Source organism: Channa argus, chromosome 2, assembly GCF_033026475.1.
Source record: "Channa argus isolate prfri chromosome 2, Channa argus male v1.0, whole genome shotgun sequence".
Lineage (NCBI taxonomy): Eukaryota > Metazoa > Chordata > Actinopteri > Anabantiformes > Channidae > Channa > Channa argus.
Window position 1 is genome coordinate 25609882 of NC_090198.1, and position 14374 is coordinate 25624255.

The 14374-nt window shown below is 38.6% G+C and overlaps 1 protein-coding gene across 3 annotated transcripts in view; it reads right to left on the reverse strand.

The window, feature by feature from the left end:
• The window catches only part of spon1a (spondin 1a), an 80412-nt gene that overhangs the window by 57676 nt on the left and 8362 nt on the right, over window positions 1-14374 (reverse strand). Inside the window, exon 1 of one of the 3 annotated variants that reach the window (XM_067487304.1) lies at window positions 661-1326. The exons of 1 other annotated variant lie outside the window; for it this stretch is intronic. In XM_067487304.1, coding sequence (XP_067343405.1) covers window positions 661-892 — 232 coding nt within the window. In that variant the 5' untranslated portion in view covers window positions 893-1326. Of the gene's footprint in view, window positions 1-660; window positions 1327-14374 lie in introns of those variants that run through there. One more of the 3 variants, XM_067487313.1, reaches the window with a different exon arrangement.

The window sequence follows — 14374 nt, forward strand, 5'->3', positions numbered from 1 at the left end:
TTGTAAAGCTTTTAAAAAGGGCAAAGTATTGCTGCAGTTTTTTTTTTTTTATTTGCAATAAAACGTGTTACCTATTAATAAAGATAAGCTCAGATAACAGTAATTCCGAACATTGCAGCCCAGCACTTTTTCCATGAGGTGTTAAAGACGGTTCTTTGTGCACTTTACAATCCAGCAGTGCCCAGGGACTGAACATGTAAGAATGCTCAGTCACTGGGGAAATTTATTTGCTGCACTTCACAACTTTATCAGCATCTTGAAACATGAATGAGACTTCAAAATGACAGGTTCCATGCTGCCAAAGGAAAGAAGGGACTCTCTTTTCAACTATGAATGACAACTGCATACATAATGTAAAACCTACACTTGTAGAAGTTACTTAAAGAGGTCCAATAAAATTAAAAGTAAAGTTGTGCCACCTTTGGCCTCAAACAATTTAAATGTATGCTTCATTGCATTTGGATGGTCGCCTCCTTACATACCAATAGAATAAATAGTATAATGAGTATTGAATATAATGGCTCTGTACACTTGCTTTAGAAATAGACCAACTTCTTTCGAGTTTGCAAAGCTTGCTGACAGTAGCCTAGTGGTTATTTGACAATGCGTACTTGGTACCAACCAACGAACTGCGTGTGAATTTCGCGGACAAACACAAACCTCTGTATGTGCTGCCTGGATAATAGCTTTCCGGCTCTCCCTCAACGCGGAGGCGAAATTCGCTGTTGCCCTCCTTCCGATTGCTCTGAGCCCGTAATATCCGACTACAGTACCCGTCCGCCTTCCCGGCTCTCTCGGGGGGCTCCTCGGTGAATGCAAACGTATTGCACGCTGTGGTGGAGATGAAGCAGAGCAGGAGAATAACCCGTGAATGTAGCTCGGTTGCTGTCATCGTGAAGGTTTCCGACAGCTTGTTCGAGACGCGGAGATGGAGAAAATCTTCTCACAGTGAGAGGAAACGTGGGTTTCAGCTCCTAATTGAAAACCAAACTTGCGAACTTCAGCTGGGCTACGGGAGTAGCTCCATCCTTGTGTGCGTGCAGGAGGAGAAGAGCAGCACTGGCTGCTGTGTGCCGAGCACTCGCTCTAAGGAAACTGCTCACTGCGTGCCGCTGGTTGGAGCGAACGGGATCGCAGGAGTCCGAGAAATGGCCCAGCGAGAAAGGAGCGTTGTGTGGCCGTCACCAAGGCCACGGCTATTTACCAACCATGTAGGTGAACAATACTCAGTACAAACAGGCCGAGGACACAGACACGCATTCCTACCAATGAGCGATGAGGAGGCAACACGTTTGACATACTTAGGTTTAACTCTCAGTGCTGTGTGTCATCACTCATGTGCCTTAGAGAAGACAGGGACACACACACACACACAAACACTCACACAAAGGGATTAATAAAGCATGCTAAACGGTTGTCTAGGTGACTAATTCAACAAGCCGTTATTGGCATCTATGTGCTGAATTCATTAGCTGCTGGGTGACCGTTTTGCACCATTTCACCGGTGCACGAAGCTTAGATTTCAACCTATGCACACAATCGATGGCAGTGGTAATGAAAGTCTAGTGCGATGTTCCCAGTATCTCTGCAGGGTGGTGGACTAAGAGGAAACAGAAGGATAACGCCTGGAAGTTCAGGAGACTCTGGTAACTCTCGTCAGTGCCACGTTATACAAAAGATTTTTTTAAAAGTATACATATTTAACAGTACTAACTGTTTTCAGTACCTCTACCTTTAAGTTGTAAATACACATACATGTTATACATTTGTAATGTATAGGAAGGCAATTTTGTCCAAAGAACAGATACAGTTGAGGCCACTCATTACTCTATACACAATAATGCTCAAAATCTAGTGTGCTAAATTACAAACACTGGCATATGATCTGAGTATGAATATAAGATTTGAGTTTTTATTTATAAAAGTCATTCAAGTAAAACTTGGCATTAACTTATTACTTAAGCATCTGCATGTACACGATATGACTATTTCCACATCATTTGCCAAAAGGTTCCATGCTTTTATTCTCTAGGTTAAAGAAAAATATGATTTTCATAAACAATAGAGCCTAACGCTTACTCAGTTGTATTAACGATCTGTTTTTGGCCACTTTTACTTTTTAAATAGTGTGGCCAAAACATCACAATCCCGACTCAACCCCCCTCTATCACATCAATAACAAACAGTAGAATATCAATGGAGTTTCAACTTAAAATCTGAGGAAGTATTAAAAAAGACAATTTATAGCAGAGCTGTTTCAGATTTCATTAGACTTTACAGCTGTACCTAAGGCAGTAACAAGTGTATTTCGTTTCTTTGAGCACCCTCATTACCATAACAGATCCTGGCTATCAAAATGTAAGCTGATAATGAGCCACACAAGCTCTCTCTTCTCTTTAGGAAAGACAACCTCCATGATTTCCAAAACTAATTTCAGGGTGGTTTTCATTTACCTTGCGCACAGATGATGGTTTATACCATAAATAATGAAATGCACAAATTCTTTATAATTTTACATTGAGAAACGTTATTCTGAAGGCTTTGACCAAACATTGTTTCACAGAGTGAATTATACTGCTAAACCCATACGTCAGCAGAACTCAACTCATCTCTGCAGAGATGCTCTTTTTGTAAGCAATCATGATATTGGCCTTTTACCAGTGACCCAGTTAGTTGTGAGATATTCCACAAGTTTTTTTTTTCTGTTTGTTTTGGTTCTTTTAAGCATGCAGAACTTTTTTCACTCCCGTTTCAACTTTTTGGGAACATGCTGCTGACATAAAATTTGTAATAGGCAGATATTTAGTCAGTACAGAGACAATATGTCCAAAGTTGAAACTATTCAAAAAATAAATAAAATTGAGATTGTAAATCATTGCACTTTGAAAGATCCAACCATGATTTCCTAATTAATCATTTCTATACCTGATGAAGTCAATGAGGCATTATGAAGCCACGTAGCTTGAAGATTGTTATTTAGCACCAGTTTCCAAGCTCACCCAACTACTACTGCATGTTGTACATTTAAAAACTTTAAAACATGAAATTAGTACTAGCCTGGAAAACATAGAATTGATTGGTCTTATCCATGGTTTAAAAAACAAAATTAAAAATTGGAGTGTTTTTTAATCTATCCTGTGCTCTGCATTATTTTGACCTTTGCTTTTTGTATCACTTTGTAAAGCACATCGATTTTGACACTTATCTGCTTATCATGAACTCTAATAAACACATAAGTAAGTACATGTTACACAACAACGCTGAGTGCGTTGTGATAAAATGAAATAAGTTGAGGCAATCCCTTGTTTCTTTGCTCAGGAGGCAGACCAGCTTTGATACTTTGGGCCATTTCCTTGCAACATTCCCCGAGTTCGTTTCAGTCTCAAAAAGGTCCGCAGGCATGTAATGGGAATGTAACCACTTCTAATGGGTGCAGTAAAATGTGGCTATGCTTTATGCAACGACTGCTGGGTTGATGGATGGATGCTGGGGGAGGAAAGAAACAGCCTGGATAGCAGGATGCTGCACCAGCAGGTGTCATGAAAGCATTTTGTCTCACAGCCCTGCAGGGTTGAATTTCTTTACAACCTTCAGTGCTCAGGTTACTCCCTGACTGCTATTCTTAGCATCAAAAACATTCCTGTAAGAACCTTATTTCCCCTTAAAGCAATGGATGTAAAATAGCTTATGAAAAATGTACCTACATGCCACATGAGGTGATTTAAGAATTTAATTTCTTTCATTTATTTTGTAACACTGTAACTCCACTGAATAAGTTCTACATTTTAGGTTCTAGATTTAACCAACATATTCTCCTTTTGTCATATGTGGTGTATCTGTACATTAGGCACATAAAATACTCCTGCAAAACACATCATACCTTTGGTATGGTAGTTGTTGCATGCTTTGATTAAAATGGCTTTGAAAGAAAAAAAAAAACTGAGCTATCATTGAATGTGGGTTTGAACGATACATTTCTTCATAATACTGGAGAAGCAGCATGTGACAAAGGGATTTCTGCTTTAAAATCTCAAACAAGTCAATGCGAGTGATGCTGAATGAGTTATGTAGTTATGTGCTGCCATCTCTGAACTACTCTTGATGTGGGCTTTAATGGGGCCCTAACAGCTCCAAAGAACTTCTCAGAGTAGAACACCGTGAATGTAATCATTAATATCAGATACAGTACATGACAGAATACTATTGTATATACTACTTGAAATAATACTATGCTAGAATGGCTTTTTTTGGGTTGACAATTTCTTGATAAACAAAACTTTACTAAAAGCTTTGTTTTAGTACTTGAATTATGCAGGAGTAACTACAAGTTGTCTTGAGCAGGCTAACATGCTGATGAAACAGAATTCCATAACAAAAAACAAACAAACACAAAAACAGATTAAATAGCATTTAATTGTAAGGTTAATAAGTTGAATAACTGATGCCTTTCACTCAGTTGACATCAATGAAGAGAACACATGATCTGTGTGGTATATTATCAGTACATGAGGTTGTTACTATTGCCTGGAATTGTGTTTCCATGTAGAGCGACACCATAATTTGCGGTTCTTCTTAAGTGGTCTTTACTAATGCCACATATAAAGGAACCAAATCATAGGTTTCTAGCAAGTAAGTGCATTTATTTATTCATTTATTTATTTATTTATTTATTTATGGTCCTTTCAGCTTATTCCTTGAGTTCGGGGTCTTCAATTTCTACCGGACTTGGGACCAGCACTGCAAAGCTGGGGATGGGGATGGGCTGTCGGGGATTCAGTGTCTTGCCCAGGGACACTGGTTTGGAAGAGCGGGACGCGAACCTCTGACCCTGTCGTGCAAGTGTAAGTGCATACAATATGCTAACAGTATGTCAGCAAGAATATAATATACTTAAATATCTTCAGCAGCAAAATCCTGTAATTATAATTTCTCTGCCTGCCTCAGTTTTTACAACTCCCGCACAAGCCTTTGAACAATCCCATATGTTGTTGGCTGAGAGAAATGGAGGTCAAGAGAGAAAATCATATTAGGCTCTTATTTGATCATGCTAAAAACAGCCAAGCCCCCTACTGCCCCCTACTCAGTCAGTAGGTCATATTCACCATAAAAATGCACTATATGCAGAGGACCTGAAAACATCTAGCTTGCTTCCATTTACCTTGAATAAGGTAAACTTTTGGGAGAAAAGGGAGAAAACTTTTGACTCCTGTCCAGTATAATATAGTCTGTATGTGTACATAACCTCTACAGACCCGATTGCAGACAAGTTGGCACTTTGGGTAAAATGTAAATAGAACATAATGATATGCAAATCAAACTTATTTTTGTTCAAAGATCACACTGAATCAGAATCCAGCTACACATTTTTAAAAAATGTAATCATTTGAAAAAAGGAAATAAAATACAGAGAAGGTATATAATGCTGAAAAAACGGGCCAAAAATCTCTTACCTAATGAGGTTAATTGGCAATAGATCAGTATCATAATTGATCATAAAAACAGCAACCCAGAGAAATGAGTAAAGATTAACAGTGACTGTGTGGAAAAAAAATAGTTGCAACTCAAGAATTATTTAAATTTGCAAATTGTTTGGGAAATGTATCAGTTATGATGGGAATTAATATATTAAAAGATTCTGATATTCTAGGACAATCTGTGTAAGCAAGGGACAAGGCCAAAGTGAAATATTTCAAGCCCTTTTAACTTCTGAAAACTATGATCATTAATACACTCAATAGATGCAGCATGGAGGCGATCAGCCTGTGGCACTGCTGAGGCGTCTCTGAAGATTGAGGTACTTTGATAGCTGCCTTTTAGCTCATCGGTGTTGTAGCGTCAGGTTTTTCTCCTCGTCCTCTGGACAGTTGTCTATGAGGTGCATTGTGGGCACATGCTAAGTCTTGCTGTAAAGGAAACTGGCATCTCTCTAAAGCTTTTCAGCAGATTGAAGCATAAAGTGCTCTAAAATATCCTAGTAGATTTCGGTAGACAGCTGTGTTAACTTTTTTGGGGGGGTGGACCAACACTAGCAGATGACATGACAGCCAACATCACCAACTTTTGAAGCTTATTACTGGACTTAAAGCAAGTTGGATTCTGTGGCTCTCCACTCTTCCTCCAGACTCCAGGACCTTGATTTCCAAATGTAATGCAACACTTACTTTCTTCTGAAAAGAGGACGTTAGACCACTGAGCAGCAGTCCATTTTTTTCCTTCTTTGCCAAGGTAAGATGCTTCTGATATAGTCGATAATTCAGGAGTAACTTTAAACTAAGAATGCAACAGTTGTGAGCCATTTCCCAAAGCCGTCTGTAGAGTGGCTGTTGATGCACTGATTCCAGCCTTAAACTGAACTTTGTGAAGCTCTCCCAGTTTCTAGCATCGCCTTTACTTGACAGCCATCTAAAACCTGCAGTCATTCCTGGTGCTTGTGCACCTTTTCCTATCACATTTAGCATTCCATGAATATGCGTCCATACAGCCACTCCATGATGAAGATGATGATCATCTTCCTGAAAGTTGTCCGAAGACAACCATTATCACCCCACTAAAACTGGCAAACTGTTGAGCAGCTTACTTTGTTAAATAAACAACAATTTGCCAACATTTTGACATATGCTGCTTGCATCAATTTCAAATTAGCATAGTTTTTAATGATCAAATTTCTCACCATCAACATTTGATATTTGACTTATTTTTAATCAATAGAACAACTTTTACATTATTTAAAAAGTATTGCTTTAATTCACATTTAAACTTTACTAGGTAAAAATGGTATATGTACATTATCTGTTCATTTCATATATCAACTGATTCTGAATTTAAGCTCATTATTGGTCCATGATGTATATGTACCGTATAACAGGTTCTGATGTCACTCACCATAGTTAGGAAAACTTAATGTCTATTTCCACCCTCGCTTCATGCATCACGAGTCCCATTTACTGCTTCAAAGGTAATGTATTTTGATGTCCATCTAAAAGCCTGATTCAAATGTGCTGTTAGGAGGCCAGCAAACGTATGAGGGCTATCACAAATTATTACAGTCAGTCAGAGGCTGACAGGGATCGCCAGGTACTGGGGCCTGCTGAGGCAATACTTATTGAATCCTGTCTTCAGCTCTTAGGATACCCGGACCATATCTAAATGGCTTTGAGGAAATCACATACCCTGTCAGAAACTATTAATTTTATATCTCAAAAATAGACTCCATTAGCTTAGGTTTGCCACTAGTCAATGGAAGGCATAGACTGATGAACACTGGCTCAATGACGTCTTTGCAAAAACTGGGTTGGACAATTATTATTAAAAAGTGGACATAAAACTAAAATCACATGTAGTATTTTATGACCAAAAAAATACCAAAAAACATGGCAGGTATGCATATACTCATATGAGCTGAATTGAAGTCATGCAAAGACAGAGGCATATTAGGGTATTCACAGGTATTCACATGGTGCTCAGGTGTTCACAAGCCTGATGGAAAAGACTACTATAAACCAGTCACTGCAGGTAGAAAGAAAAAATTAAACTTGCTTAGACAGAAAAACCAAGAATGTTAGTGTGCCCTATATTTACAACACATGCAGAAAGAAGTGTTAATAGTTTCATTATATGCGTCTTAAAAACTGATCCATATCATCTTAACAGCTCATCCTGTTAAGGTTGCAGGGGTTGTTGGGGCCCATCCCAGCTGTCCCTCACCATGAGGCAAGCTGCACCCTGGACAGCTCAATAACAAACAACAAATCAGACTTACATCAACACCTATGGGCATTTTAGAGTTAACCGAACTGCATGTCTTCGGACTGCGTAAAGACACCGGTGTAGCCACACGTGGGCAGAACATGCAAAGCTCGCACAGAAAGGGCACCGCTAGCAAGTGGAATTTAATTTCTAGCTGTGAGGTAGCAGAGATAATCACTCCACCACTGTGCTGCCTCCTTATTAACCATGGTATCGCAAATGAATAGAAACTTTCTGATGATATGCATATACCGACTGTGAGGTCATGCTTGTGACAGGAGAGATTTAGTGTATATTTCTTAGAGGACTGTGGGACACAGTGTCCACATAAAGTTGAAGGCCAAGAGATCCAGCTGTGTGGTCTGGTTTAAATGTCACATTAACATCTATGATGTCTAAGCCATAAGTGCTGTGACATTCTCTAACAGTGGTCTAAGCAACTCGCTCTCACTGGCACATCATTCAAAAACTCTAGGACAGGTCTGGCAAGGGATAACCTCAATTTACAAATCTATTGTGTTTTTCCTCTACAACTATAGCGCTATAATGAGTTCAGGGATCTGATATGTTCCACTTGTTTATTAAATGTACTATTTTGTTACCAGCATTTTAAAAGAGGTTTTGACCTTTTCTGAATCTCAGCCTTCCACTTGCAGCTGACCTTTAACTAGAAAGCCACACACATGAGCTGAAGACACTCATGTTGTCTCGAATGTCATACCCAGAAGCCCCACAGGTTATGCATCTCTCATCTACGTAAACATGTCCCACTCCATTACCCCTCTAAAATTCCAATAATTCCAATAACATGCATGTTTCATTCCTGGATAACACTTTCAGTACGCAGTACATCTAATATATATATGAACATCTAATCATTTAAAAAAAAAAGGTTTTAGTGCATATTGTTTATTTTATAAAGTGAGCAGAAAATGGCAAATTCTTATGGTATGTGTTTAGTTGGTATCGAATACAGTCCAAAAGATCTATTGCTTGTTCCATCTACTGTTCCTGAGCTGTCAGTGCTTGCTACAGAGTGACACCATACAAAGCACTAATCTCAATTTTGATTACTTTTCTCTCTCTCAAAGTACTAAAGTATTAACAGTACTGTATAATATATTAATAATTGTACATTATACACAATCGTGTGCTATTCATGCTTTTTTTCCTTGTTCTTTGTGCTAAAGCAACAAGTCAAACTACTGCCAAAAAGAATGATTTGCAAAACTAAATAAAAGCATAACATTACATAAATAGGGGGTTTTCTATTGTAATACAATATGCAGTATTTTGTCTTACCCCTACATGTGACACTTTGCCAGTTCAGTAACAGTTTCAGCTTGTAAATAAATGTACATATAGTGCTGTTTATAAGAAAGACTGAAAGTAAGACTGGTATTTACAACAATGGAAAAAAACATGAATTAGACACAGCAACTGTAAATAAATGCAAATAAAAGATGTACCAAATACATATTGGAGGATTAATACATCTTAAAAAGAGTGGTGACAAAATAACTTGTTTGAGTGATGTGTTATGTGTGTGTGTACAGCATGAAGACCCATCCCCAGCCATGCCTCTTTTAAATCTTTCAACCACAGTTCTCTCACTGAAAAGTATAAGACAAATGGAAACCTTAAACCTTATAAGACTTAAACATGAGAGCACAGCTTTTAAGTAATAAAAGATGAATATGTATTTCAACTTTTATAGTCATCATTATTGCTGGCCAAACCACATGAACATTTCAACGATAACATTTCTTTTGTTTTCCACCTTGAATCCCTATAAAGAAGGCATTAACTACATTTTACAATCACTTCTCATTTTACACAGCACTGTCAGTTTCCAATAAAACTTGTCTGACATAAAAAGCTATGAGCCAATGAACACTTTCTGCTCTGAGATGAGCACACACACACACACACACACACACACACACACCTTTCCATCCACCACATCTTCCTACACACATCTACAGGCTTTCACACCAACCTCCGGGCAATGTACAAATAGATTTCTCAACATGTAAGTTGTTTTATCCATAGGGACGGCTCTTCATCTCAGAGATCACCACAGCAGCAGGGATTTATCTCCCCCTCTCTCCATGACAGCATCCACACCAATAACTTTACATGAGGTATTATTCTCTTCCCCGCCAACATAAACATGAAAAGAGGTACAGGTGGAAAATATGTAGATTGTTGCTCAAGAGTATAAAGAAAGAAAACAGAGTCCTTGTCTCGTCTTTTTTTGTACTTCCACCCAGAGGTCAGGAGGAGATTGAAGTCACATGTTTTATTTTTTTGCAACAAAATTTATGTGTTAATAAGAGAGCGACTGAGAAAAATAAATAAATAAATAAATTTAAAAAAGAATGAATAGAGACAGACAGGACTAAAGTTCTGTTCCAGGGATCATTAGTTTGAATGACTATCCAGGGTACACATGTAGTTCAGACTGTAGAGAGAAAAAGAGTGTGTGCAACAAGGTGAAAATAAGAAAGTTATGACAAAAACATCTCAGATGGCAACAGATGTTCGAGATACTTTACTATAGATTTATTCGTTAATACAGTGTGGGTTTACTGGCTTTCTCGGCTTTTGCTTGCTACGGCAAATAGGGACAAGGGCAAAGGAGACAAATGGCGTACAATAAGGCAGCTGTCAAAATCTAATATGGGCCAGACCAAGATGACAAGAAGGCACTAAAACAAGAGTCAGATTGGGGGTGGGGGTGGGGGTGTAGAGATAGACTGACAGCTTTTCCACTCTAATAGTAATGATGTCCCCTAGCTTCTATTTCAACTGCAATAGTACCTGAATAGAAAAAGGTGCCACAACAGTGTAGATGCTGAGCTTTAACAACCAACATGCAAAGACAATAACTGCATTAGTTATTTTTTTATAGCTTGCATAAGACAAAAAAAAACTCTGTAGTATACTAAAGAAATGGCAAGATTTGCAAAAAGTCTAAAATATTGTATTACAGACTGGCACTGATGCTAATTATGAATTGGGATGCTTGTTGCTTTGCAGTTTTCAAAAGCCCTTTGTCAGACTCAGAATTTGAGGCCCACTGAGCTCCAAAGAGCTCTGAACACCTGCATACTAATGAAGAACTTGTGATCTTAACCTGAATTTGGTTTCAGAAATGAGACTATGTCAAACACACTGTTGGTCTGAAATACAGACACGTAGAGGGATGTCTGACACTGGGCTGTGGAGAATCAACAGGAGAAATCATGGAGGGCATGTGAGCAAGTGTTTTGTCGGAGCATGATGCTCTGACCTTGTGCGTAGCATCTGTTCCATCGTCAGCTTACTGACAACGCCCTTATTCTGAGCCTTTAATACATACATACATACTGTTACTATTCAGTTTCATTATATTTATCTCAATACACTCTCCACTAAAAATGCATTCTATCCTCTATATTATCCAAATTCATGTTTTCTATTTTAATCGCAATACAAGAGGGAGAGAGGGGAGTTTGGAAACTGCTAGATGCTGAACTGAAAGTATGTAGGGTTGACTGATCCCCCTGAGACTGGAGGCGTAGGACTCTGTGGGGAGCATTAGAGATGTTTTGTAGCTGGAAACAGAAAAATGGAGGACCATCAGGGATCAGGGGAGCCTGAAGTACACAACGAGGAGCGAAAAAAAATAAAATAAATTCACCCACTCTTGGTTAAATGTGTATGTGTTTGTACGTTGCTTAGGAACATGCCAGCATCTCCTTTAGCATGGTCCTTTTGACATGGATGTCGATCGCTGGCCACACTGAGTCCCACTCACTTTAACTGGACTCTGGAGCATGCTTCATACTGAGCATTTAATTGACCAAATTAAATCTTGATTTAATAATAGTCCTAGAATTTTATAGTTTCAACAATACGTTCCAAATATACACAGTTTTTTATGCAAGGTAGCACACAAGGTAACCTCATGACCTAGGTTAGAAAAATAGCTGGTTTTCTAAGTAGGATATACCCTGGACAGGTTGCTAGTGTATCTCAGGGAGACATACACAGACAGACAGACCCCCATTCACACCTACAGGCAATTTAGAGTCACCAATTAACCTAACATGCATGTCTTTGGACTGTGGCAGAGGGGGAGAACGTGCAAACTCCACACAGAAAGGCCACGGTCGGCTGTGAGGCAGCAGCACCAACCACTCTATCGTGCTCCCCACATCTGAATGTAGGCCTATTCGACATAAGGGCACACAACAATTGTAATTAACCTTGAGTAGTTACTAGGAACACATTTGGAATCTCAACAACTCAGTACAAGTGACTCCCAGGAAAGAAAAGAATAGCATAACACTTCATGCACTTAAACATTTTCCATTAAGTTTCAAAAAAAGAAAAAAAAAAAAAAAAAAAGAAAAAAAGCTGTAATTTTACCTCTGCTTACAAAAACTAGGCTGGGCTTTTTTGACACTAGTAATTACAAGATCATCTCTAATTTCGGTTTTCTTAGTTAAAGGGATGTCAGTGATGTATTATATATCAATGGAAAAAAAAAAGTGTAAACCAACACTACGGAAGATGAAGATGTGCACTTTAACTGTGAGTAAAGGTTAGTAGTTTGCTGTACAAACCCCTGGTTAGGAAACTATGTGGTAATTAAATGAGATGGTAGCACCAAGTGTGTTTTCTTTTTGCCCAAAGGGCAGCACACACCCGCCTCTCCTTGCCATCCAAGTAAGAAATATGTCACAGTGTGTCAACGTACCATTCTAACCGGCTGTCCATTCTTCCATCTAGCCATTATTTTATATTTATTTTTGGTTTTTTTTAATGTCATTTTATTGTTTTATAGGAGTCAATTAAAATAAAAAAAGGCAGTGCAGTCCACCTCATGTTTTGTAACAGGGAAAATGCTCTGAGTAAAAATGATTAAATTCAGTAAGGTTACCATGCAACTCAATTAAGAGGGCAAAGCATGCCTTACAAATTCATTAATAAAGGCTAAGAAACGTAGCGTGATATTGGTGGCATATTTAGCCAGCTGACTGACTGCACTGATTTGTATACATTTTCCCAACAGAAATGGTGGCCAGTAATTATGGAGAATTGATTAACATTTAACTCTTTGGCTCACACATTTCAACTTCACCATTGTGGAATTAATGTTTTCCGTTTGGCAGGCTAGCCTTTTTTCAAAATTGTAACTTTATAAAATTCTCCCTTGTGATACAATTTTCTTTTTACCTTCAGCAATCTGTACTTTGTTCCATCCATCAATAACCTTTTATGCTTTCTCTCTTCAAAATATTAGCAAAACAGTAGTGACTTCCAGAGAACTTTTACCCTTGCAGCATCAAAGATGTGATCACGGTCATCCTGATGACTACCAAGGTTGTTTAGAATGAAAAAGAAAACCAGATATTCTCTATATAAAGCTGCTAGAAATAAAATACCAACTGTACCTAAATCTAACAATATTCAGCATATGTTACAGCAAAGATATACAAAGATCCAAGTTTTTAAAGACTTTTCCTATAAAAAGATAAAGGCATAATTAAACTGTCTGGAATATATGTATTTACACAGCCATATCTTTTATCAATGTAACAACTAGTCCTTCAAGCTACATCATATTGAGGAGATGCAGAAGTGCCAACATACATTCCATCACTAATGCTTTATCTAGGAGCCATCATGCAAACCCAGAAGACAGGATACACAAGGCCAACAGATTAAAATGATAAAGAAACTGTTAATCAAGAACTTTAAATATTTAAACAAGTTACATATTTTTATTCATGATACTTCACTGGTAATCATTTATATTTTATATGCCACTTCAGTAGCGTTTGATTGGCATCTTCCTAGTTATCACTAAAACAGGAGTCTTAAGGAAGTTTGCATCTGGCTGTTGCATGTGAGAAGGGTGATAATGAGAATTTAAAAAAAAAAAAGATCTATAACCTTTTTCCTGGTTGTTGCTGGTGGGATCTCTTTTCAGCTTCTCATATGTGTAATGGTCTTCTAAGAGTGTGCTGAATGTTCTAATCTTCAGTGTTCGGGACAACTGTGCATCTTCCTTTGCTGGCAGGCAGAATGGTGATGTTTCATTCCTGCTGAGTGCTGTCAACGCCATGGTCTCCTGGGTGGTGAGGTTGGGTGGTGGCGGTTGAGCCTTTCAACCGGGGTTTTTCTGCCTCCGCAACTAGCAGATAGTTGTTCCGGATGGTGGATTCTGTTGCTGTAATAAAATCCACAACTGGAGCCTGTTTGGGTTAAATTGCCAACTTTAGGCCTCTGGCAAAGACCTCCCTCTCTGGCTGAGAGGTCCTTTACCCACTTGGCCATTGTGTTTCCAGTTTTCTCAATGGTGAGCTGGATGTGTCTGATCATTTCACGGAGCAGATGTTCCTGAGCTTTCATGGGCATCATGTCCGCTCTATGGCTCTTGAGGGGTGGATCGCAGACGTAGGTTTGTTGGTGTGAGGCTCTTCTGTCTATATCTGAGGTGAAAGTATAGATGGTTTCTGTAGTCAGCCGCTCTACTTGTCACTCAATCTTTCCGTACCAATTTCAGGGTCTCAGCCCCAAAGGTTGCAGCAATACATCGGTGAAGATTCTCATTCATCCAGGTCTGGTTATCAGA